Raw genomic sequence first — 25,241 nt, forward strand, 5'->3', positions numbered from 1 at the left:
AACAGTGTGGTTGTCCCCATCTCCCGGTCCCCGGAAGGATATACTCAGTGCCCCAGTAGCTACACCTCGTAGTTCTGACACAGGAGGCCCTGCAGTACATTCAGCAGAAAGCCACGCACAAAGACACGGGTACAGGAGCCCTCTGGGACTGAAACATTGCATCCTAATGCTTTTCACAGGGCCTGGAACTGATGAAAGCCTCACAGGGCTGCCTACCAATGCATAACTTCAAAGGGCACTATTTACATGGTGTTTGTGCAGTATACAACCTGCACAGTTGTACATGCAGGGCCCGGGTGCCCAGTAAATGTTTGGTAGAATGATTCTTGATGTCTCTCTCTGAATTCTCAAATCCACTTGCCTCGAGGCTCAAGAATACAGTATATCCACAATCTGCCTTCTCACCACTTCCACGGCCACCACCTTGACCTGGGCTGCCATCATCTTTTCCTTGAGTTATATGAGAGGTCTCTTGCCCTGGCCCCTTTTCATCTATTCTCAGCACCCCAACCAGCATAATCCTGTTATGGCATGTTTGACCATGACATTCATAATCCAATGTGCCCAGAATTCTCCAGTGGCTCCCATCTCATGCACAGTAGAAGCCAGAGTCTTCCCCATGGCTTATAAGGCCCCCCCTTGTAGTCTGTTTTCACTTATCACCTTGCCTGCTCCCCTGTGTTCATGCTGCTCCAGCCACCCTGGCCTCCTTGCTGCTCTGTTCCTGCCGCAGGGCCTTTGCACCTGCTATTCCCGTTGCCTAGAGAAGTCACTCCACAGCTATATACATGACCTCTTCCTTCGTTGTTCAAATGTCATCTTATCTGAGAGGCATCCCGATCGGCTAGTGGAACGGGATTTAGTCGGCTTCAATCACACAGCAACTCTGCAACCCACATGCCATTATCCCCACTCTACAGATGGACTAACTCAGGCTCTGATGGTGTGGGCCTCAGCTAGGTGGGCATGAACAAGAATGTGAAACCATGTCTACCTGACACCATGGTGATACTTGTCCACTTTGGTTGACAGTAGGGAAATGTTCTTGGGAAGTGTTTTTGGCTCTATTCCATCCCCAGGGCAGGGCACAAGTGCTGTCCCTATAGGGACACCTGCGCTGCCCTATCCCTGGGGGGGTAAGGGGAGGCCCATGCTCCCGTGGTTGAGTCTCAGTAGAGATCCAGATAACGTTCCCCTGCCACGCAGGCCTGGGCTTGGCCCACGTCCGGGTTTGGTGCCGGCCCTCCCTGTCCCAGGTCCTCATCCTACCGCCTCCTTCTTCCCCTTGGTTTCTCCAGCCTCTGCAACAGGAGGACATGTGGATGCCCTCGTCTGCCTCAGCCCACCCCCACCCATCCTTCCAGGCCCATAGCCTGACCCCACTGCCCTCAGAGCCTCTGCAGCGAGAGGTGCGGCGACCCGAAGGCAGGGACTCGTGGTTAGTGTCCCCAGTGCCTCTGGCTCCGTGACCTTGGCCAAGTCCTTCCCCCTGACAGGTCCTGTTTCCTCATCTCCAAAGGGAGGGGGCTGCAGCCTGTGCCCTCCGGGGGGCCTGCATCTCTGAGAGCCCCAGGAGCTGCAGAGACCGCTCCGGCCCTCCGCAACCACGCACGGTGGTTGGTACTTCTTTTACCTCTAATTGCTCCCTGCGAAGTGTCTCCCTAATGGAATCAGTAGCATCCTGGGCAGGAGGGGTCGGGGAGGTCCGGCCGGCCTCGCCTGGGGTTGAGGTTCCTCCACCATCTAACTGGCCCAGGGACGAACTTGGAAGTAAGTGGCCGCACAGCAGAGGGGTTCAGTTCGTGGGAAAGGGGGATTTCCACTTCTGGAAATCACCCCTCCCTCCTGCCCACTCCCAGCCCCTCCCCCCTCCCCCCCGGGCCCCAGACTGACCCAGCTCGTCCTCGGTGTGCAGGGCAGGGTCCACCAGGGCCTTGAGCTCGGTGCTCTGCAGCAGGTAGCTCTTGAGCTGGGTCATCATGGTGCGGATCTCCTGCAGCATCTCTGTGCTGGAGGTCTGGCGCACCATCATCTCCAAACTGTACACCTTGTAGTCCTGCACCAGGTTGCCGAAGTACGAGGCCTTGTCCTGCGCCAGTTCCACCACCCTCTTGGACAGCTTGCGGTTGTTGGAGAGGAGCGCGTGGAAGACATTGGTGAAGCTCACGAAGCTCAGACGGTGGCGCGCCTTGCCCAGGATCACCGAGGACTTCTTCTTCCCCCCAGGGCCGCTCAGCTGTTCCAGCTCCTCTTCTGTGCTGCTGGTTGAGTAGGAGTCCTGGTCTGTGGCCGAGGCGGGCACTCCCAAGCTGTCCGAGAGGGAGGCCAGGGAGCCCTTGAACTCTGCCGTGCTCTGGGGCCGGGTGCTGGACGGGGCGTGCGGGCTCTGGGGCCTGGCTTGGGAGGCAGGGCTCTGGCCTTCTCTGGGTGGACCGGGCGTGGGTTTCTCGGGGGCTCCCTCCTTCGTGGACGACTCGGTGCTCTCCAAGGGGCTTGGAAGGCCTGAGGCCAGCTGTTGGGAGATCCGTTTCCTCCTGGGGGGCGGGATTGGGGGTTGTCGGATCTTCCTCGGCGGCTCTGGCAGGCTGCCCGGCTCACTGGCTTTGGCCGCTGCTTCCTGACCTTGTTCTGTTGTCCTCTGAGGCCTGTCCCCAGGACTGTCTGAGGTCCCCTGGGGAGGCAGGCTGAGCGGGGATGCCCTGGAAAGACCTAGCTGGTCCCCCTCTGCGGCCATCCCCCTGTCCACTTTCCCTGCGCTCTGGTCCTCCAGGGAGACCTTCTCAGAGATGCGGCGTCTGGGAGGAGCAGCAGGGAAGTTCTTCTTCCCTGGGACTGGAGGGGCAGGGGTCTGTGGCAAGGGGCCAGGAAATGCCCCTGACTTCATCTCTTCCTCCCTGAGGGGGCCCAGGCCTGTGGGCTGTGAAAGCCTCTCACAGGCTGCCATGGGTGGCTGGCTTGGATGGTCGGGGGGGCCTGGGGCATGGGGTGCTAGACGGGGGGCGGACACCAGGGGTGTGGGAGGAAGGACCTCTGGAGGCAGGGGAGCAGCCACTGGGCGGGTACTGGGCAAAGGACAGGCCAGAACAGGAGAGGGGGGTGGAGGAGGCCGGAGCGGGCCAGAGGGTTGGAGCAGGGGTGCCGGGGGAGGGGGTGCTGGGCGGCGAGGGGCCCACTTGGAGGTGGGTGAGGTAGCAAAGGAGGTGGGAGGCAGCAGGCGCGAGGGGCAGCTTCCAGGGGGTGGCTGGTCGGCAGGCAGTGCACTGCCGCCACAGTCCTCGATGAAAATTGGATTCACAAACCACAGGCGGTCATTTCCTATGGACAGCTCAATTTCACACGAGCAGTTCTCGTAATGGGCGCTGGACCTGAGGCTGGAGGCTGGGGGTGCTCCCGGGGCTGGGTCTCTTGGGGGCTCCGTGGGGCTCCCACCACCTCGCCGGGGGTTCAGTGAGGAGTCCCAGAAGCCTGTAGAGACAAGAGAGGAAGAGGCTGATCAGTCCCCAAACCAGGTTCCCTGCTGCCTGCCCGGCAGGGTGGGGGGGGGGGGGGGGGGGGGGGTGTTTGGGGGGGGGGTGGGGGCAGGGCTGTGACCAGCGTTTGCTTCACTGCTCTGAGGGTTATTTCCCCTCTCAGGCTGCTTTAAACCTCTCCCACCACTTCCTGCCTGGAGAGGGGAAGCCCCGTTTGATCGTCTGGGGCTCTGCGGGGGTGGGGCTGGGACCCGTGGTGACAGGGTCAGCTCTAGCTCTGCCCCTTGGCACATGAGAGCTCATCAGGAGGGCACCGATGGCTTGGGGGGGCTGGCAGTCACGTGTTGGGGGGACAGAAGGCAAGGGGTTCTGCTGCTGATCGGCTGGGTGCCCTGGGGCAGGTGACTTGACCTTTCCAGGCCTCCGTCTCTGGTCATCTCTAGAATGGGGATCCCCACAGGGAAAGGTGCTTTGGACCTGTTTTGGCCACCACGGTGGCTGTGTGCGGGAGGAACGAAGTATGCATGTGGCCGGTGAGCTCAGGCCTGACCATCCAAATGGGGAACACCAGCCCCACTGCAGAATGCCCTGGACTGTCAATCTCTATGTTAAAACAGGCAAATGTCCCATGCCTCCCGTGTGTGTGTGTGTGTGTGTGTGTGGTAAAGGGGGGTGGGTCAGAAAGTGGGGTAGGAGGACCCTGCACTGTTGGCTCTCGGTTCTAGCACAGACCTTTCTCCTGACCCATCCCTCACAGACAGCCCACGGCTGTGACCACCAATGCAGGCCTGTCCCTCTCCAGACAAGCTTGGTCAGTGCCAGGCTTGTTCTGGGTAAGGGCCATGGGACATTCCAGCTGAAAGGGCACAGGTCGTTGGCTAGCTCAGGAATTCTTGAGCTCCTGACCTCTGGGTACCAAATACTATTGAGGAGCTGATGGCAGCTCAGGATCCTCCAAAGAGGGCGAAAAGTTTTTGCGAATCATTTCTTTTTTCTTTTTCTTTTTTAAAGATTGTATTTATTTATTTGACAGAGAGAGAGATCACAAGTAGGCAGAGTGGTTGGCAGAGGGAGAGGGAGAAGTAGGCTCCCTGCCGTGCAAGGAGCCCAACGCAGGACTCGATCCCAGGACCCTGGGATCATGACCTGAGCCGAAGGCAGATGCTTAACCGACTGAGCCACCCAGGCGCCCTTGTGAATCATTTTAGATGGTGTATAGGCCACCCTGGGCTCACTCCAGCAGTTCCTCCTAGAGAGCAGCAGGGACACCAGTCTCCTCAGCTTGTTAATTTTAGAGACTGATAGTGCAGAGTCCCTTGTTAACCATGGGGCCAGGCCTCCAGCCTCTCATCCTGAGCTCCTTACTTCTGGGAGGGATTCGTCACTAAGAAAACTGCCAAAAATAACGTCAGGAACAAACACGCATTGGATTCTGACTGTGTGGGCAACTTGCTTTACGTGGGTCATCTCATCGACCCCTGACCACAGGCCTTTGGTGTAAATCCTAGTATTGTCCCCAGAGGACATGAAGATTAGAGACCCAGACAGATTAAACAACCTGCCCAAGGTCACAGGTTGGCGAGTGGAGGAACCGGGATTTGAACCCGGTTCTAAAACCTGTGTGCTCAGCCCCCAGGTTCTGTGTCTTCCTTCATAGGAACTTGCAACACTTCCCATCCGAGTTGCTTTCCCAGGGTCGGAGTGACAGCGTGGTGTGCGCCCCAGAACTGGGGATGTTGTAAGAACACCATAGGCTCTAGACGTTGAAAGAAAGGGAACATCACAAGATGGTCGACCCCCAGAGATGGGGGCCTTTTCCACCTTGCTGGCCAGGGGTGGCAACTTCAGTCACGGGGAGCGGGGTGTAATCCAGGACGACGGGGCTGCTGGGACACTGACTGAAAGTGAGTGTGTGCATCCCCTCCCCCACTCCGCAGTGTGTGCCCCTCCAGGGAAGGAGAGTGGGGCCACCGTTCAGCCCTGTCCTGGGCAGAGCCCCTGTGTGGGGCAGCCTGGGGCAGCTGGCCAGTTGTTTCCATAGTAACAAGGATGACAAACTTTCACGTGAACTGTTCCAAATTCGCAAAGCTCTGCGTGCCTCACAGCCCCTGCTTGTGGACGTGCAGAGCCTGGCGTGGGAGGGGAGCCTCTGGGCTCTCTCACGTCCAGAGCAGACTGTTTTTCAGATTGTCCGGGCCCTGCACTTTGCTCTCTGGGGCAGCTACTGACCTCTCCATGACTGATCCACTCTCCCAGGTGCTTCACACCAAGCACACAGATGTTCTGGGCCCAAGGAGTAAGCACCTGAAGCACCATGTGCCCTGTCTACACAGGACCAGTACCAAGTTGTCTCCTTGGAAGTATTCCCAGCAAGGAGAAGCCAGTCTGACTCAAAGGTGGACTGGCAGCAGCCCCATGTGTGAGCCGAGGCCCCTGATGCTCATCTCCAAGTTCTCTTAAAACCTTCTTTAGGGTAAAGATGAAGTCATGGGGCAGATGATGAGAGGAACTGCCCACCTACGCCTGGACATTCTCATTGCTCACTTAGACCCTGGCCTTAGCCTGCCCACACCCCCATCCAGTCTCCTCCTCGTGATGCTGCGCACAGAGTAGACCCTTGGTTGCTCTTTGTTCAGAGTCAAATCACTGCCAACCTTTTAGCCTGGCATTCGAGGCCTGTGGGATCTGGTCCTGCACATCTTTTCCAGCTTCACCTACTGAGTAGTTACCTACTCATTCCTTCCTGAACATGTCATGGGGCTGTTCCACCTTACGGCTAATGCTGTTCCCTCTGCTTAGACTCCTTTTCCTACCCTCTCGACCTGGCAAACTCTTACTATCTCTCACAACCCAGGTCAAATGTTACCGTTTGGTGGAGCCTTGCTGACACATTCAGACCTCCCGTATACTCCTCTGAGTTCCCCCAGCTCTGGGGCACACCCTGACCCACGTGACTAGCCCTGGGACTGGAATTCTTGGGTTTTGTCTGACTCCCTCCCACCCCTTCCAGGCTGTGAGCTTCCATAAGGCACAACAATGCTTCATTCATCTAAGTATTTGCAGAACCTAAGGCATTCTGGCCCAGAGCAGGAGCTCAGCCCCTTGGCTCACACAAGTGCATGAGCTTCACCAGAGTGGACAGTCAGGTGGAGTTCTGAGCAGGGACACTTAGGCAAGGGTCATTTTGATGGTAACGTGGGTATGACCTGAACCAGGGAAGGATGGCTACAGGCAAGAAGAGACAAAAAAATGGGAGGAGGAGGGCAAAAAGAGGGCCGAGGAGCTCCAGCCAGCCCCACAGCCTGCCTCAGGATAGCAAGGTGGGGCCATCATGTACAGAAAAGAAAAAGAACACGTTTTCCATCGCTTGCATGTGGCTTCTGGCAGGACCAGCACAAACAATGGGGTTCAGAGCAATGGCCCGGGGCCTGGGTGACTAGGAACTGCTCCCCGGCCCCTAAGATAAGCCTGGTGGTTATGTTCTGGCAGGCACAGCCTCAAAGCCAATGCCACTCTGAGGGGTGGGGGAAGCTGGGACCGAGGAGCTGCATCCTAGGATCTGGGGACCTGTCAGGGAACCACAGTGGCAGTGCGGGCCTTTATGCTTAAAAAAAAAAAAGGGGAAGTAGGTAACTTTCTCTGCAGCCTGCAGTATGCCAAGGCCAGGGGAGAAGCGGAACCCAGTCATGCAATGCTAGTGGTTGGCAAAGCGGGGGACGCCCGGGCCCACGGGCATCACGCCAAGCCTCGGCTCAGCTGCCGGAGACGCCCAGAGCAGCCGTGTCTTCCCTGCCTCTGCGCTGTCCCCAGACCGAGGCGGACGTGTCACTGGCCCGGCAGCGTCCTGCAACTCGGCCGGGGATGCCTCTTGCCGGGTGTCCGCTCCTACAATCCTTGAGGGCCAGGGCCGGGCCAGGTACTAGGCTGTGGGCTCGGAGGGCCAAGGTGATGAAGGTTTCACGCTTGGGGAGCCCCGGGTTAGCGGAAGGGACAGAGAGGGGATGAGTAAATGCAGCCAAGTATTCCAGATGCCATGGAAACAGCTTGAAAGTCCAATGAGTTTAGTGAACATGTATTTTTGTGGCATCCCAAGGACGGGCAGTTGGACCCTTGAGTTGTCATTCACACTTGGGTTGTCGGTGGGTGTTTAATAACTAGGAAAATTCTCATTGTAGAATGTAAAGGAAAAAGCAAATTCCATGCAAACTGGCTACAGCTGCAGAACAGGTGCTTTCTCCAAACATGTTTTAAACATATTAAGCGTATATATACCTCCAATGCATCTGAGACCCTCTGCAAATCTAACCCTTATTTACCATCGCTTTCTCTACGTTCCTCTTGCACTTAGAATCAACTAACTGCATGTAATTTCGTGCTGGATTGCTCCCTGTGTTAGTTTTATGGCCCCAAGATGATACCTCTATAGAGTGCCCCCTGGAACACTGGCTCCCCAGGGCCAAATCTGGACCTTCTGAGGTCCGCTCATGAGCCATGAGCAACCCCTCTGGGTTATCACATGGTGCTAACCCTGCAAAGAAATATCTCTGTTTCAGCAACATCATCCCTGCCCGAGCACCCAGGCTTTGCAATGATTTGGATATTTATTACATTCTGCTCGTTTTGTAAAAAGTGAGTAGAATGCCAGAAAAAGTAAATTGCAGACACTACTGATAGACACATAAGCTTCACAACTTATTCCAAGGGCAAGGTCAGCGGGTGGGGTGGGGCTGGCTTTAGAGCCGGGAGGGTGGGGGCGGAGGGGAGCGGGGCCGGCAGTGGGGGGGGCGGGCGGCCGTTGCTACCCACAAAGCCCGGCTGACCTTTTGCCCTGTTTCTTGGAGATTCCCCAGTGTCCCTTCACGAAGTCCCCTTTTATCTATGCTAGTTCGAGGGGGTTTCAGTTCTTTGTCAGGAGAACGCCTCATCTGGAACAATGAGAGATGCGCAGGGCACAATGCCTAGTGTGTCCGGGGACCCTGGGCATATTTTCTTTGCCTTTGCGTATTTCCTATCAGTGCTATAGGTGAAGGTCAGTCCAGGGACACCTGCCTGTAGTATAATCCCTCCCAGTTTTTTTTTTCTTTTTGTTATGCAAGTGACTTAAGCTTTGATGGAAGAGGCATCCTTCATTATCTTGAATAAACATGTTGCTAGTCCCAAGACTAGATTACGGCAGGCTGCCTTCTTCCACCAAAGCTCCTCTGCTTTAGAGATCTTGGTAGGTTTAGATTAACTGACCATTTGGGCCACTTGTTGTTGTTGTTGTTGTTGTTTTCCTCTCTTCCGGCATATTAAATTCCCCTCCCTTGTTTTCAGTTCACCAACTGAGAGTGAGCCTCCGAAACCCTAGGTCCCCACCGTCAGCCCCAATAAAAGCAGAACCCCAGGCCCGCACGATGAGGGAGCAGAAAGCAGCTGAGGACAAAACACAAGCTGACACCCTGCAACCCCCTCCCACCCCTGCACTCCCAGGTGGGATACGTGAGACAATCCTCAGGCCCTCCCAGCTGCCCTAAGACTAAGGGAAGGGAGAAACAAATGGTTCACGGGTCGAGATCACAGTCCTGCAGGACAGGAGTCTCCCTCAGTTTACCAATGCCTTACTGATTTACAAGGAAAATGCATTCCTATCAGTAGCCTAACTTCCAGAGACCCATAGACTCAATTTCCTGGAGCCCTAACCTCCCTCTCCCTTCCATGAGTGATGTGGGAAACTGAGGCAGAAGGGAAAGGAAACAAAATTAATTTCTTTATGACCTGCAGCCCACTGCCTGAGATAGGCAGAGCGTGACATGCCTCCTGGAAACTCCCAACTGTTTAATGTTAGTTCCTTACTAGAAGGAAAAACCACGTTAGCTTGACAATAGCCGGGCCCCCAGGATCCTGAGAGTCTACTTTAGCATATGAAAATCCTTTGGGACGCCTCCCTGTGTCCTGACCTCCCCCAACTCTCAAGTATATGATTAGTCACTCCTCATATCCCCAGTGCGGCAGCCCCTTCTGCCCAAGGATCCTGTCCCCGTGCTTTAATAAAACCACTTTTTTGCACCAAAGGCGTCTCAAGAATTCTGTCTTGGCCGACGGCTCTGGATCTCACCCACATTCCAGAACTATACTTGCGCTTTCTCCCCGCGACCTTACCGTGAGGCCCCAGGGGGGCTGTGTAGTTTCCAGGTCGTGTGAGCAATAAAACTTTATTTTTTCAAAGTCTCCTGACGCTTGTTGCAAACGTAGGGCATCTTGCAAACGTCATAAGAACCACGAGGGCCAGTCCAACCACAACATCGGGCATTGATGGGCTGAGACCAGCACACAACACTGCCTGAACCCCATGGCGGGGCCAAGGGCTGAGGCAAACAGACCCCTCCCGTCAGAAGTAAACCTCCCCAGACCCCTCCCCAGACGGAGCCCATGCATCTCAAGTTCCCGGCTGACTTGGCTTCAAACTGGCCCCTGACCTCTGCAAAACAACAGAGAAGGTTGTGAGGTGTAGCCGAGGGGCAGCGGGGAGGCCCTGCTTGGTGTCAGAAAGCCCTCGGCGCAGATCTGGCCCACCCTGGACACGCTTCTCAGCTGTGCTCAGACGTGATTTTGTATATTGAAAATGGGGACACGAGGATGACACAAAGACAATGCCAAGCAAGTACGAAGCACCAAAAGTATCATTATGCCCCTTTAGACCTCAGGGGAGAGGTCACTGGGGCTGCGTGAGTTACTAACCCGTCCCTCATCCCATATCCAGTTCACAGTCATGTTCCTGTTGCTTTTCCTTCTGACGAGGGTGGGACTGGAGCCAGGGCTGGGGTCGTGCTGGTGCCCGGCTCTGGTCAGCGGACAAAGACCTGGGGGTTCCGCTCAGCCTTTCCCAGAGCCTCGGCCCTGCATTAGGTCAGCCTGTGCTGGCCCTGACCGGCCCCCGGTTCCTCCAGACCCCTCGAGGCTGTGCGTCAGACCTTCTGGGTGGCTGTAAAACGTGCCCCTTTGAAAACTGGGAGCATCTCCGGGCTACAGGGGCTCGGCAGCCTGGGGAGGGAGACGGTGGTCCCGCAGGAGCTGGGACTCAGCCCGAGGGGCTGCCCCTGCTGGTCAGCAGTCCTGAGGCCCCACGTCCTAAAGCCCTGGCCCCTCCCCTGAATCTCGGAGGGGACTTACCCAGGCCCAGGTTGGAGATGGTCTCGAGGTCTGTGAAGCTGCTGGCCTCAAGGATGGCCTGGGGCAGCCTTAGCGTGAAGGGCAGCAAATCTCTGTGGAGACAGCAAAGGCCGGAGGTCATGTCGGGGAGAGGGACCCGTGTGTCCATTCCCTGGCCCCTGCAATCCTGCTGGCTGCTGGGGTCTCCAGGCAGACTGGAAACTTCTCTGGGGCTGAGGGGCTGAGCCCTGTGGCTGAGGGAGCAACCAGTCAGATCTAGTTCTGGGCCAGCACTGAGGGACCCACAGAAATGGGAGACTCTTCTCCCTGGCCCCTGGTTTTCCTGGCCCTCGGGAAGCCTAGGTAGCTACCCTAGGTAGCTTCCTCTAAAGGTGCCATTCTGGGTAGAGGGCCCTTCCTGCCTGCTCCACATTGCTACTCCACACTGAGCCGGGCAGGGAGTGCACCGTCAGACTTCCCGGACAAGCACACAGTCAGACTTCCCCAGGGAAGGCTACCAGTCGGCCCTTCCAGGCTGGTCAGGCCCAGACCCAGACTGCGCCCTCAGCACTCATCCCACCTCAGGCCACCACTACCTCAATCTCTAACTTTGCAGGATGGTATGATTTAGTCCCGTGTTGCCTCAGTTTACCTGGTTGGCTGTCTGGCCTGCCGGCTGGGTTTCCAGTGGCTCCTGGGTCTCTGTGTATGTTGCCATGGGCAGTAGGGTCACTCAGCTCCTCTGCTGCCCACCCCTAGCCACCAGGACCATCCCCCACACCCCCTCCGCCACCTGCTCCGTGCGCTGGTCAAGACGCCGCTGCAGGGCTGGCTGGGGACTGGTTCCGGCCGGGACTGCTGTATCCAGCGCCTTCCCGGGCCTGGCCCCTGCTCTGCCTCTCCCGCCAGCTCCTCCCTTCTGCCCCCTTAGACCCTTCCCTTGCCCTCAGGGGCCTCCCGGCTGCCTCCCCAGACAGCATGCTCATTTTCCTATAGTGCGTGTGCCTTGCTCATTCCCACCTCGGACGGAGCTCATCCCTTCTGACGACATCTACTTAGATTCTACAGAGCCTTTGAGGCTGCACCAGGGACCTCCTCCTTCTCCATGACCCAGTTATGTTCAAGGATTTCATCTGTCCCTGCTCCCTGCCGCATCATCCAATTCACCACTTCATCCAGGGGCCGCCTCTTCCGATCCAAGGGAAAGTACCCACAGGAGGGGGTGTTTGCTGGGCAACCAGTATGTGCCCAGGTACTGGGCTGGGTGTTTGCAGGCCTTATGTCACATTTTTAAAGCTTTATTTATTTTAGGCGGGGAGGGGCAGAGGGAGAAGCAGACTGCTGAGCAGGGAGCCCCAACTCGGGGCTCGATCCCAGGACCCTGAGATCATAATCTGAACTGAAATCCAGAGTTGGACACTCAACCGACTGCGCCACCCAAGCACCCTGATATACAGTAATCAGCTATTACTATATCGCAACAACCCTATCGGTAGGCATCAATACCTTTGTATCACTTAATTAATTCCGGATCAGAATCCCATGGGGGAGCTGCTAAAAATGCAGATCCCCAGAACTATGCACGTAGGTTCCCAGGGTTGGGTCTGGGGGTGGGCCAGGAATCCATATTTTTCACCAGCTCTCGGGGGGATCCTGATGGACACAGCCTGGGATGGGAATCACAGCCCCGAAAGCAAGGGCTATCGATAACAATAAAAATTAAGGATCTCTCCAGGTGTGTGTGTGAGTGTGTGTATTCTCATATTTATATTCTCATATACATACATACATATATATTCTCATGAATATGAGAATATATATAATATATTCTCATTCTTCTATTTTTCTTATGTTATGGACAATTAAGTCCATTAAAAAACATTCACAAAAACAGAAATTTGTAAAATGGAATATTGCTCCAATGGAATAAGAATGAATGCTCTAACATTTGCCCCCCCACATGCTGGTGAGTCGGCTTGTGTACCTCCCGGGGTGGGAGATGCCCCTCCCTAGAGGCCTCTGTTCTAGCCAGTGTTTTTCGAACCTTTTTGACCATGACTGCCAGTAAGAAACACATACACACTCTCTCACACACACTCATACACATAACTAAAGCAAGAGTTTAGCAAAACAAGACTTATTCCACAAAACAAGACTTATTCCAAGTTACATGAGACACATTCTGATATTTACCAGTTTAATAAAAATTTTCATTTAAAAGGAAAGCAGTCATGGGGCGCCTGCATGGCTCAGTCGGTTAAGCATCCCACTCTTGGTTTCGGCTCAGGTCCTGATCTCATGGGTCGTGAGATCGAGCCCCGTGTTGGGCTCCGTGCTCAGTGTGGCGTCTGCTTGGGTATTCTCTCCCTCTGCCCCTTCCCCTCTGTGTAAGCTTGCTCTCGCTCCCACCCCCCTCAAATAAATAAATAAAATCTTAAAAAAAAAAAGGAGCGCCATCATGATCCATTAGACTGACGTTATGACCCCCTCCAGGGTGTTTTCTAACACTAACCGTCAATTCTCCGTCCGCACACCAACAGGGTGTCCCACAAGTTCATTCAGTTCTGGTGCTACCTACCTAGAGTGAGTGCAGACCCCACAGGCTCGGGACTCCGTCCCCCCTTCAGATGCCTGCTGCAAGTCCCAGCCCACCCCTACTTCCCCCACGGACCCCTCCTCACATTTAACTGTTTGCCAGAATGGTGCACAAAACTCAGGGGAACACCTTCCTTACATCTACCGGTTTATTATAAAGGACACGCCTCAGGAGTCAGCGTGAAGAGGCGCGTAGGCAAGGTAGTTTGCATGCCTCTCTGGGTGCGCCATGCCCCCCCCTTCACCCCGCACCTCAATGTGTTCACCCAGCGGGAGGTCGGTGGGTGGGGCTGAAAGTTCCAGCCCTCTAAACACCGGGTCTCCCTGTGACCAGCCCCTCCCGAGGGTGCCTAGGGGCCCTGCCTGTGTCCATTCTGGCACTAACTCAGGTAGCTCATTATGACTAACAACCCCCCCAACACTCAGGAAATCCCAAGGGGGTTTTAGGAGCTTTGTGTCAGGAATGGGGACAAAGACCAAACCAAATATAGTTTTGTGTTATACTCCACTCACTAATTGGCTTTTACCCAGGATTGAAAAACACCACATACCAATGATACTCTCTAGTTAATGCTCGTTCTCTCTTTCCCTGAGGGCTCAGCGACCCCACCCGGAGGCTAATGGCCCCCAGTTCACAAGGCTACTAATTCCTGACCCCTGGGTGTGCTGAGGATTTGTCCTCACAATCTTTCTAAGGGGCTTAGTAGAGTGCCTGGTGCTTACTAAGTGTTCAAGAAATGATCAAGTGCGTTCATGCCTCTGTTGCTGAGGAAAGCAGCCCCAGCATCTCCCTGGCTCCTCTGTTCCCCCACTCCTCTCTGCAGTGGCTGTCCCCACCCCTCTCAGTTCCTCCAGCCACTGCTGAGGCAGAGGCCTCCTCATAGTGCCGGCATGGCTGCTGTGGCCCCGGGCTTGTCTCCCCTCTACCCTTGTCTTGCTTGATTCCATCCCCCGCTGCAACCATGCAGCTCTGCTACAGTGCACACGGACAGGGAGCAGCAGTGCGGCTAATGGTAGCTGAGGAACGATGTCCCCACAGCTCCTGGGCATGGCATTCAAGGCCTCCTCTCTCATCCCTGCCCATGTGTCTGGTTCTCCCCGTGCTGCCATGCCCGAGCTTCCCGCCACTAAGTGCTCTTTCCTCTACCTAGAGTTCTCTTCCTGCCCTTCCGTGCCTGGCTTCTGATGGCACCTCTTCCACAAGAAGGCCCAGAGCCTCCCATACATGGAAGGGGAGGGCTGCATGGGAACAGCACGTGCATCCTCTTAGCCCCAGGCCTGTACAGGGGGTTGGGAAGAAGCAGCCGGGGCTCTGGAGTCCAGACAAGCTTGGGTTCAAATCGACTGAGAACTTAGCTGTGCGACCCGAGCTGGAGACACCCCCAGCCTCAGTTTCCTTGTCTGTAAGAACACACGTGATGGCTATTGGAGTGCTTACTTCATGCCAGGCCCTCCGGCAAGCCCCTTGCAAAGATCTTCGTGTCCAACCCCTAGCACAACCTGGGGGCAGGGGCATCAGCCCCTGAAGTGGGTCTCCAGATGAGAACACCTGCCCCGCAAGGCCGTGGTAGGGGCTAGAAAGGACTCGGTGGGCAGAGCGCAGACCAAGCCAGACTCAGCACAGACGTCGGGTCAGGGAGAGCTGATTTTTGCAGTCACCGCCGCTGCCCTATCCGGACCGTGGATGCCTCTTACCGGCTCTGCCCACCCACAGCCCGGCCTCAGCCGGGCTTGCTCCTGAGGGCCTCAGTGGCTTGTTCTGGCATGCTGGAGCCTCACTGCCTGTCCCACTGGCCCTAGGGAGAGCCTCAAATGCCTCTGCCGTGGGAGCTGGCTGGCTGGCCGGCTTGGGGGTACAAGAGCCCAGCCTCGTTGGCTTTAATGACCCCGAGGTCTCTCTTATGCTCCTGAAAGCCCCCAGGGACCCTGCTGAGGCTGGGATGCCTCCTGCAATCACACCCTTTCTGGGCTTCTCTCCCTGGCCCATCCTGCTCCCCCTTCCTCCCCGCTGCTCTCTCTTTGGGGGCAAGTCCTCTCAACTCTTGCCCCTAAGAGTGTCCCGGCTAAGGGGCTATTACTGTGCACCACCCCCGAGCTGCTGAATCAGAGTCTCACGGGTGGGGGGGCACGGGCAGGAGTCTGTATTTTTAACCAGCTCCCTGGGCGACTATGGGACCCTGTCTGGTCTGGGAAGCCCCTCTAGTCCTCACACCGGACTACCATCCAGCCTGGAGCATTAGGGTGAGCACCCTGAAGCAGGACCTGTATCTTCCTGAGCCGGGGGTGGGGGGTAGGGGGTGGGGGGGGGGAGGCATGCCTCCAATGAGCGCTCTGGAGCTGTGTTGTTCCTTCTTGGCTACCATCCCTTTGACAAGTGAGGTAACCACAGGCAGGAGAGGCCAGCTGACAGCCAGGTAACCGTCTCCAGCTCCTAGCCTGGGGTTCTTCCTCCCACGGCACCTCACCCCTGACAGATGGCATTGGCACTGACACCAAATATAACATGTTGACACCCAAACACATGGGCTCTGTGCCCTGTGATCTCCTCGTGGGTTCCCTGAGCAGTCGAGGGCGGGCAAACAGGTACCTGCTTCTCTGGAACGTAGAGAAACAGCCTCCAGAGGCGGAAAGATTGGGAGGTGACGGTGTGAGCTTGGTGAGTATGGCTCCAGATCTCCCTGGACAGACAAAGTCACTACCCCCCATGGAAACGGAACTAGGACACCTTCTGGCTGGTGGGCAGCGTGCTGCTTCTTTATCCTCTCTTTCCCCAGCACCTGTCTAACGGGTATTATTTCCATTTCACAGAAGAGGAAGTTGAGCCTCAGAGAGATTAGGTAGCGAGCTCAAGTTGTGGGCTCTGCAATTATGTCATCATTCAATTTTTTTTTTTAAAGATTTATTTATTTGACAGAGAGAGACACAGCGAGAGAGGGAGCACAAGCAGGGGGAGTGGGAGAGGGAGAAGCAGGCTTCCCGCGGAGCATGGAGCCCAATGCGGGGCTCAATCCCAGGAACCTGGGACCATGACCTGAGCTGAAGGCAGACGCTTAACGACTGAGCCACCCGGGCGCCCCTGTCATCATTCATTTATTCATTTAAAGCACCTGGTGTGTGCCAAGCGCTACGCTGGGCACCCCTCCTGAGATAGGAACCTCTAAGAGCAGGAACGGGCCTGTCTGCCTGAGAGCTTCGCATGTCGCAGGACACCACAGCCCTGGGGGCCTCTCAGCTGCTTTGCCTCGCAGGCCCGGAGGAACATGCTAGGTCATCCAATTATCGTGGGAGGCACACAGTGGGGCGGTCGTAGCAAAGCTCACGGACCTGGGAGCTTTACGTACTTTGAATCTCTACCCCATCATTGGCCAGCTGCACAACCTGAGCAAGTTCCTTCTCTTAGTCTCAGCTTCCTCATCTGTGAAATTGGAACTTTTGCAAGATTTATGAAGGTAATGGATAGCACAGCGCTGGGTACCTGCGAGCCCTCGACAGGCGTCAGCGGCTAGCAGCTGCTGTTCCCAGCATCACCCTTCCAGCCCGTCCAAGCCCAGGAGGGTCCCGCTAGGTGGGAGGGCTGTTCTGGGATGAGCACGGTTTTCACTGAGCGGCAGGAAGGATGGGTCTCTCTGGAGCATGAAGACGTGGGCCTGGAGCCCTGAACCCCGAGACACCCCGTCCAGCCCTCATCAAGGCCCTGCAGTTTAAGCCATTATGGCACCAGGGTGTATTTTTACGTTCCTGTTGACCTGAAACCATTCTGAGTAAACAGAGTGGCTCTGAGGGTGGCGACCAGTCACCCACCCCACCCAGCAGCGACTTAAGAATCACAGGCTCTGTCCCGCTGAGGGGTATCAGCCCTTCCTGTTGTCCCCACAGGAAGTGCCATCTGCCTGCAACAGGGCAGGTCAGGTCGGCTCGGTCCCCAGCTGTCCTGGAAGCTGGGGTGAGGGGCAGTGAGAGCGGGGGTGGGGGGCAGGTGGTGATGAGGGAGGGGCCCTGCATGGCCAGACCAAGATCGCCTCAGAGCGCACACCTCCCCTCATGGTTACCAGGGCAAAGCCAGGGACCGTCCCCTCTCTCTGCATCCTCTGGGCTGCACCTTTCCCTCTGGGGGCCCCTGCCCTCGCCCCCATCCAAGGGTGCAGGAACATCTGTTGCACCCCGATGCCCTTCCATGGGGCCAGGTGTACTCACCTACTGACACAGTAGAATGCAATCAGTCTGAAGATGTCCTCAAACACAAGAACTGAGCCTTCCAGGTACAATACTGGGGAGAGATGACAAAAGCCTTGGATGAGTGTCCCTGCCAGACAGAAGGAGGCTCTCTGCGGGTGGGGGCCGTGCCTGCCATCTTCATGGTGGGTCTTGGCATCCCAAAGCCCCCTACACATGGGCTGCCAATCAGACTGAAGGGAAGTGGGGACTGAACTTCTATGGTGTTAATCCACTGAGATCCCGGGGGATTATTATAGCAGCTGGTGTTATCTTTAATATACAGTCATCATTTGGGGCAAAATGACACAGAAGACTCCAGATTGTAAAAGCAGAATTAAACATTTAATGGATCAGGGTCATCTCGGCCTGACGAGGAGCTGTGAGGGACCAGCAGGAGGCAAGTTGCCCAGATCTGTCTTGGCCTCCAGGAGATGCGGGGATGCCGGCCCAGGGCCACTGGCTCTTCACCCAAGAACCCTTGGGCCTATTAGAACCTTACTTGATTTGGCTGCATGGGTAACCCAAGAGTGAGGGTGACCCCGATATTTTCCAGCTCTGACAACAAAGAGGGATCAACACATTTGCCCAAGATCTCATCCCATGGTGGATATGGCTCCTTGGAGGGGTAGGGTGCTGGACTGTGCCTGAAAGGGGAACATGGTACCACACCACACCCTGCTTTGGACCCTCAGGGCAAGGGGCCCAGAGAAGCTAAGCGGTTTGGTTGAGGTCCGCTGCCCATCTTGGCTGCCACCCACCCTCATGACTCCTGTCATCCCAGGGTTCCATATGCCCAATAGGTGAGGCTCCCTGTGCTGGGGACGCGCACAGTGAACTCTCTTAGGCATCGGAGCCACTGAGAAACTGAGGGTGTCACACTTCAGTTCCAATTTCCTAAGGTTCTTCTCGCATCCGTGTGGGGGAAGGGAAGGCAGGACCTGGGTCCCAGGCAGGCTCCAACCATGAGCTCAGTTCCTCCCCCTGTAGAAGGAAGTAGCCTTTCCCACCCTAAACACGCCTGTATCTAGTTGACAGCAGGCTGTTCTGCTTTCAGAGCCCAGGACAGTATTTCACTGCATCGGTGATCTGCGAGATGGGCATACACGAACCAACATGTTTTGTTCCAATCGCTTTATTTTTATATTTGCCTTCTTTCAACATACTACACTGTGCTCAACAGTTAACATGATTTTTTTTTTTTTTTTTTTTGACAGAGAGATACATAGCAAGAGGGGAACACAAGCGGGGGAGTGGGAGAGGGAGAAGCAGGCTTCCCACCGAGCAGGGAGCCCGATGTGGGGCTTGATCCCAGGACCCTGGGATCAGGACCTGAGCCGAAGGCAGACGCTTAACGACTGAGCCACCCAGGCACCCCAGTTAACATGATTTTTAAAAAGAAGTTCACATTCATCATCTATTTATGGCAAAGATGTAATGGTTTCCCATTAGGGTAGATATAAACACTTTAAAAGGGAGTTTCGTCGATTACAGGACCAGTGGTACTTGGAAAAGTCAGAAACATCAGTTCAAGGAATTAGCACCCTCTGCGAATGAATAGCGGTGGGGCGGCCCACAGCGCCACCTAGTGCTGGCATTTGGTGCCTCACTGACTCTTTCAAGAAAGTGACTGGGCCAAGGGAGCCTGGGGCCAAAAAGACATCCTGTAGCCTCTAGAGGTAGAGAGAGCTCCATCTATAAAGTGGGATCCCTCAAGGCAGGGTTAGTGGTGATGCATGCAGGAAGCCAAGCCTAGCACACTGGGAGGCCGTGCTCAATAGTTAGCCGCTTTCGGGGCACCTGGGTGGCTCAGTCGTTAAGCGTCTGCCTTCGGCTCAGGTCATGATCCCAGGGTCCTGGGATCGAGTCCCACATCGGGCTCCCTAAGCAGGGAGCCTGCTTCTCCCTCTCCAGCTCCCCCTCTGTTTGTGTTCCCTCTCTCAGTCTGTCTCTGTCAAATAAATAAATAAATAAATAATCTTTAAGGAAAAAAAAAAGCCACTTTCGCTTGCCATGGGGACTTTTCTGACCTTTGCAGTGCACACCTGAAACCTTTAAGATAAAGTCAGCCACTCCCCCTTCTGTGCCCCAGGCACTTTATGTAAAGCCATACCTCCTTTAAACTCAGTTTACCAACTGTTCCCTTGCTGGTCTGCAAATGGGGTGCAGGCACCAGAGCTCATTCCTTTTTGTGGCCTAGGGCCCAGGGTCTAGACATAGTGGCCCAGTCACCTTTTTACTGTTAAACTTGCGGATCTGTAAAGTCATGAGCAATGATGAAAGCTCTTGTTTGTTTCTTTAGAACTTGACCTCTTCTGCCCCAGCCCCAGGCGCCTGCCACATCCCTCCACGCTATACATACACTGATGATGTGACCTCATTTGGAAACAGGGTCTTTGCAGAGGTCATCGAGTGAACGTGCAGTCAGACTGGATTGGGGTGAACCCTACATCCCATGAATGGTGTCCTTATAAAAACACGTAAAGACGTGGGACACAAACACACAGAGAGGAGAAGCCAAGGAAAGACGCAGGCAGAGACTGGAGTGAGGTTGTCCCCGGCAGCTGGGAGAGAGGCGTGGAACGGATTCTCCCTGATCTGCAGAAAGAACCAACCCCGCCCACACCTCGATTTCAGATTTCTGGCCTCCACAAGGGCCAGAGAATCGATGTGTGTTGTTTTTGGCCCCCCAGCCTTTTGGCCCTTTGTCACAGCGGTCCTAGGAAACTCACGTGCCCGCTCATAAGCAATACTCATCCGCCGGAGCTGCTAGAAGGTGCACAGCACGCTCAGCCAGCGAGGATACAGGATTACCAAACCCTAACTTTAAACAAGTAAGCCACGGGGCGCCTGGGTGGCTCAGTTGGTTAAGCGTCTGCCTTCAGCTCAGGTCATGATCCCAGGGGTGTGGGATCGAGCCCCCGCATCGGGCTCCCTGCTCAGCGGGGAGTCTGCTTCTCCCTCTGCCTGCCACTCCCCCTGCTTGTGTTCCCTCTCTCTCTGACAAATAAATAAATTCTTAAAAAAACCAAAAAAACAAGTAAGCCAGTCATGGCGTGAGGTAGGCATGTAGCTTTGGCTTTGCATTATTATGGCTCCTCAATAGAAAATTTGTCCCTTGGAGGGGGGGCATTTTCCTCACTTTGTCCCTGTCAACACAGTCCACATTCCACCCTCCAGGTGTTTGCTCGTGCTCTTTCCCCATGGACGAGGACCCCCTCTTTGACCTTCACTGCCTTTAGGATCCACCTTCCGCCCCAGAGCCTTTCCCGAGTATTCCGACCTCTCCCCTGGGAAAGCTGCACACAGGAGGTGCTCAAGAGAGCACACATTTTCCCAGCAGGGAAACGCCGTCTGGGTGCTCACCTTGTGATCTGAGGCTGTGAGACTGTGGGCCCACTGGGAGCAGGAACAGGTCTCACTTTCCCTGTCACCAGCACCGCACCCAACCCTGTGCCAGGCACACATGAGGACCCCAAAAAGGACAGGTGACCCGGCCCTCTGGGGCCGGGATCAAGAGTGGACCACATTTACAGAGACAAAAGTAGGTTAGTGGTGCTTAGCACTGGGGCTTTGGGGGGAGATAGGGAGATGATATTAAAGGTATGGGTTTCTGCTTTTTTATTGTGTTAAACTATAAAAAACATATAATTTAGCTTTTTAACCATCTTAAGGGTACAATTCAGTAGCATTAAGTACATTCGCATTGTGCAGGATGGGGCTTCTTTTTTGAGGTGATGAAATGTTCTCGGACCTACTATGGTGAGGGATGGGCCACTGTGAACGTACCAAAAGCCACTGGTGGGTTTTTGCATCCTAAGTGGGTGAATTGTAGGATATTGAATATATTATATAAATACCTCTCAATAAAGCCATTATTTAAAAAAAAGAGAAACCCATACACCAAGAGTGGACTGAATTTCCCTGCCTATAGTATGTTTATCTGGGATTTTTATAATGAGCATATATGACCTCAGAAAGCAGAGAAACTCTAAAGCGTCTCTACATTTTTCGCTAATCTTCCAAAAGTCTCTGTAAATTTTTCTCTAAAGCTGATGGGTTGCCAGTGTCCTCTCAGCTGAGACCGCTTTAGAGACCGGGCACAGCCGACAAGCCCCTGTGCCATCCACCGCCGAGGGGACCACGCTGCCCCTTCCCCTGCGAAGCCAGCTTCAGAAAGAGCCTCAGGAATGCCTGGCGGGTGCTGTGCCCTTGGCAGCAGCTGGTGGCCGGGAGCCCAGCCAGGGGGCCCCTCTCAACAAAGATGCTGGTTCCAGCCGGTCACCTTGGACAAGCGCCAGCAGCAAGCCCTCCACTGTGTACGGTCTCCGGGGTCCTCAGCCGCAGCCTCGGTGGGCACATGCCAGACCCGTCTAATGCGTTTCTCCCTCAAAGGGTAAGACAGGAGAAGGGGTCCCCGTCAGTCACACCTGGCACATCTGGAGGTGACAACAGGTGACAACGACCGGACACCACTTCTGCCTAGAGAAAAGGAAATATTTTACCTAACCACTCACCATCAAGATGGGATAGGATAGAGATGCGGGGTCCACGCACGCCGGCCCGGCCTCTAGCATTTACAACCTCAACATCAAAGTGAAATAGTCACCAAGACCAGAAAACTAGCAAAAGATTTTTTTTTTTTTTGAAGAAATTCCATTCATTTGAGATTGGCTTTTTCCTAGCATAATTTCCTCCAGGGTCCTCCAAATTGCTGAGTGAATCAATAGCCTGATCCTTTTTACGGCTGAGTACTATTCTTTGGGTCGGGTGGACCAGTTTGCTTGGCCATTCACCCACTAAAGGGCTTCTTGGCAGTTTCCAGTTTTTAGTTACTTTTTTTTTTAAAGATTTTATTTATTTAGGGGCGCCTGGATGGTTCAGTCATTAAGCGTCTGCCTTCGGCTCAGGTCATGGTCCCAGGGTCCTGGGATCGAGCCCCACATCGGGTTCCCTGCTCGGCGGGAAGCCTGCTTCTCCCTCTCCCACTCCCCCGCTTGTGTTCCCTCTCTCGCTGTCTCTCTCTGTCAAATAAATAAATAAAATCTTTAAAAAAAAAAAAGGAAAAAAAGACTTTATTTGACAGAGAGAGAGTGCATGAGCATGAGTTGGGGGAGGGGCAAAAGGAGAGGGAGAAGCAGACTCCCCGCTGAGCACAGAGCCCCGACTCAATTCCAGGACCCCCAGATCATGACCTGAGCCGAAGACAAATGCATAGAGCCACCCTGGCACCCCTCCAGTTTTTAGTTATTATGTACAAAACTGCTGTGGACATGTGCGTACAAGTTTCTATGTGAAAGTGCATTTTCCTTTCCCTAGGGTTCCCAAGAGAACAATTGCTGGGAATATGGTTAAGTCCATCATCACGTTTCAAAGGAACTGCCAAACTATTTTCCTGAGTGTACCATTTTACATTCCCGCCAGCAATGTGGGAGTGACCCAGTTTCTCCCCATGCTTGCCAGCTTGGTGTTTTCACCGTTTTTTATTTTAGCCGTTCCGAATGGTGTAGAATGAGATCTCACTGCCGTTTCACTTTGAATTTCAAAAGGACACGAAACATCCTTTTGTGTGATTATTTGCTATCTGTATATCCTCTTTGGTGAAATGTCTATTCACGTCTTTGGCCCATTTTCTAATTGGACAGGTTTTTTTTAAACGTTGAGGGTTTTTTTTTTTTAACTGCTTTATTAAGAGATCATTCACATACCATACAATTTGCCAATTGGAAGCGCACAATTCAACAGTCTTAGGGCATTTAAAGAGTTGTGCAACCATCACCACAATCAATTTTAGAACATTTTCATTACCCCAGAAAAGAGACCCTGGACCCACCAGTGGTCACTCTCCGCTCTTCCCTTCCCCGTGGCTCCTGGCAACCGCTAATCTAGGTATCTGTCTTTATGGATTTGCCTCTTCTAGACATTTCATGTAAGTGGAATTATACAGTGTGTGGTCCCTTGCGTCTGGCTTTTTTCACCTAGCACAACGTTTTCAAGGCTTGTCCATGTGGTAGGATGGGTCAATGCTTCATTCCTCTTTATGGCTGGCTAATCTATTGTTTGGATGGACCACATTTTGTTTATCCATTCATCACGGATGGGTGTTTGGGCTGTCTCCACTTTGTGGCTACCACAAGTAATGCTGCCATGAACATGTATGTACGAGTTCTTGTGCAGACATACATTTTCATTTCTATTGAGTCCAGACTTAGAAGTGGAGTTCAGGGTCATGCAGTAACTACGTATGTTTAAGAAACTGCCGACTATTTTTCCAAGTGACTGCACCATTTTACATTCCACTAGCAACATACGAGACTTCCAATTTCTCCATCCCTTTGCCAGTCCTTTTTGATTACAGCCATCCTAGTGAGGATGAAGTGGTATCTCATTGTGGTTTTGATTTGCATTTCCCTGATGACTGGTGATGCTAGTCTCTCTCCTTGTGCTTACTAGCCTTTTGTGGAACTTCTTTGGAGAAGTACCTCTTTACGTTCCTGGCCCATTTTTAAATCAGGTTGTTTGCTCTTTTGTTTCGAAGGGCTTGATCAGAGTCCCTCTTTAGCTAGGACATTTTCATTACGTATTCATTTATTGACAAATATTTATTGTGCTCATCATCTTTTTTTATTTTTTTATTTTTTTATTTTTTAAAGATTTTATTTATTTGAGAGAGAGAGAATGAGAGACAGAGAGCACGAGAGGGAAGAGGGTCAGAGGGAGAAGCAGACCCCCTGCCGAGCAGGGAGCCCGATGCGGGACTCGATCCCGGGACTCCAGGATCATGACCTGAGCCGAAGGCAGTCGCTTAACCAACTGAGCCACCCAGGCGCCCTATTGTGCTCATCATCTTGATAAAAAGGGTAGACGGATATAGAAATTGAGAGGAAGCCTCACAGGTAGAAGGATGACAGGGAATTTGCCAATGGTCTGGCTACAAGACCTATCTAGGACATCCTGCTGAAGGATAGAGATTCAAACAACCAGCTCATTCTCTTTTGATGATTGAAAGTTTGGTTGGGTGGGGATGGGAGAGGTGTAGTTGATTTTACCTAAGAGAAAACCTTGCATGTGGCAAGGCCTCAATATGCGTGTTTATGGAATGAGCATTGGATGGATGAGAACTTCCCCAGGAGGAAAGTGTCCCCAGAGGAAGGCAGGAAGGACCCTGGGTTGGCAGGAGAGGCAGAGTCACAGACCTCTCCCAGGGCTCACCCTTGGAGAGAAAAGGCCATCACTTCCAGCCGGGGGGGGAAGCCAGGAAGTGGCCCTCCTCCCAAGCCTTATGTGACACTGCTAAGCCAACCTTCCCTGAAACCTATCACCTAGAATGGGCTGGAAGACTGATCCTAATGGATTCTCATCCTGCTTCCTAAAAGGCACACTAGATCGTCAAACTGGGCCCCCAACAGGAAAGGCCAGGGGTGCAGACCCTGAGAATAAAAAGCCACTGTGCCAAGAGGCTGGGGAGTGGTTCACAGCTGGGCAGCAGGAGGGTGAGTCAGCTGCAGGCCTGGCAGGTGCAGCCGGGCCCACCTGTCCAGGGTCCTCCCACCCCTCTCGGCTCCTTCCCCTCTTGGGAGGTCACAGTAGCCTTCTGGTGGCCTGGCCCCAGTCCGGTTGCCATGGGAACCCCCACCTGGCCCGGTTGCAGCTGAGGCGGGAAGAGGACTCTTTTCTGTCCAAAGGCCCAATTTGCTGCAGTGGATGAAAATGATCTCCCCTGTTCCCAGGGCTGAAAGTGGGGGGAAATAGCAATTTCTCAGTCTGGGGGATCCCGTGGTTCCAGGCCCAGCTCTGGCAACCCCTTGCTTCCAGACGATGCTGCAATGCAGC

General features: G+C 54.2%; 1 protein-coding gene across 2 annotated transcripts in view; it reads right to left on the reverse strand.

Moving 5' to 3' along the window:
- The window catches only part of RIN3 (Ras and Rab interactor 3), a 124,549-nt gene that overhangs the window by 27,954 nt on the left and 71,354 nt on the right, over positions 1 to 25,241 (reverse strand). For both annotated transcript variants that reach the window (XM_034993058.1, XM_034993059.1), the window contains 3 exons: positions 17,391 to 17,463; positions 10,623 to 10,714; positions 1,894 to 3,465 (listed from right to left, as the gene is read on the reverse strand). In XM_034993058.1, the coding sequence (XP_034848949.1) occupies positions 1,894 to 3,465; positions 10,623 to 10,714; positions 17,391 to 17,463 (1,737 nt within the window). The remainder of the gene's footprint in view (positions 1 to 1,893; positions 3,466 to 10,622; positions 10,715 to 17,390; positions 17,464 to 25,241) is intronic.

Source organism: Mirounga leonina, unplaced genomic scaffold (assembly GCF_011800145.1).
Source record: "Mirounga leonina isolate KUSES-001 unplaced genomic scaffold, KU_Mleo_1.0 Mir_82, whole genome shotgun sequence".
Classification (NCBI taxonomy): domain Eukaryota; kingdom Metazoa; phylum Chordata; class Mammalia; order Carnivora; family Phocidae; genus Mirounga; species Mirounga leonina.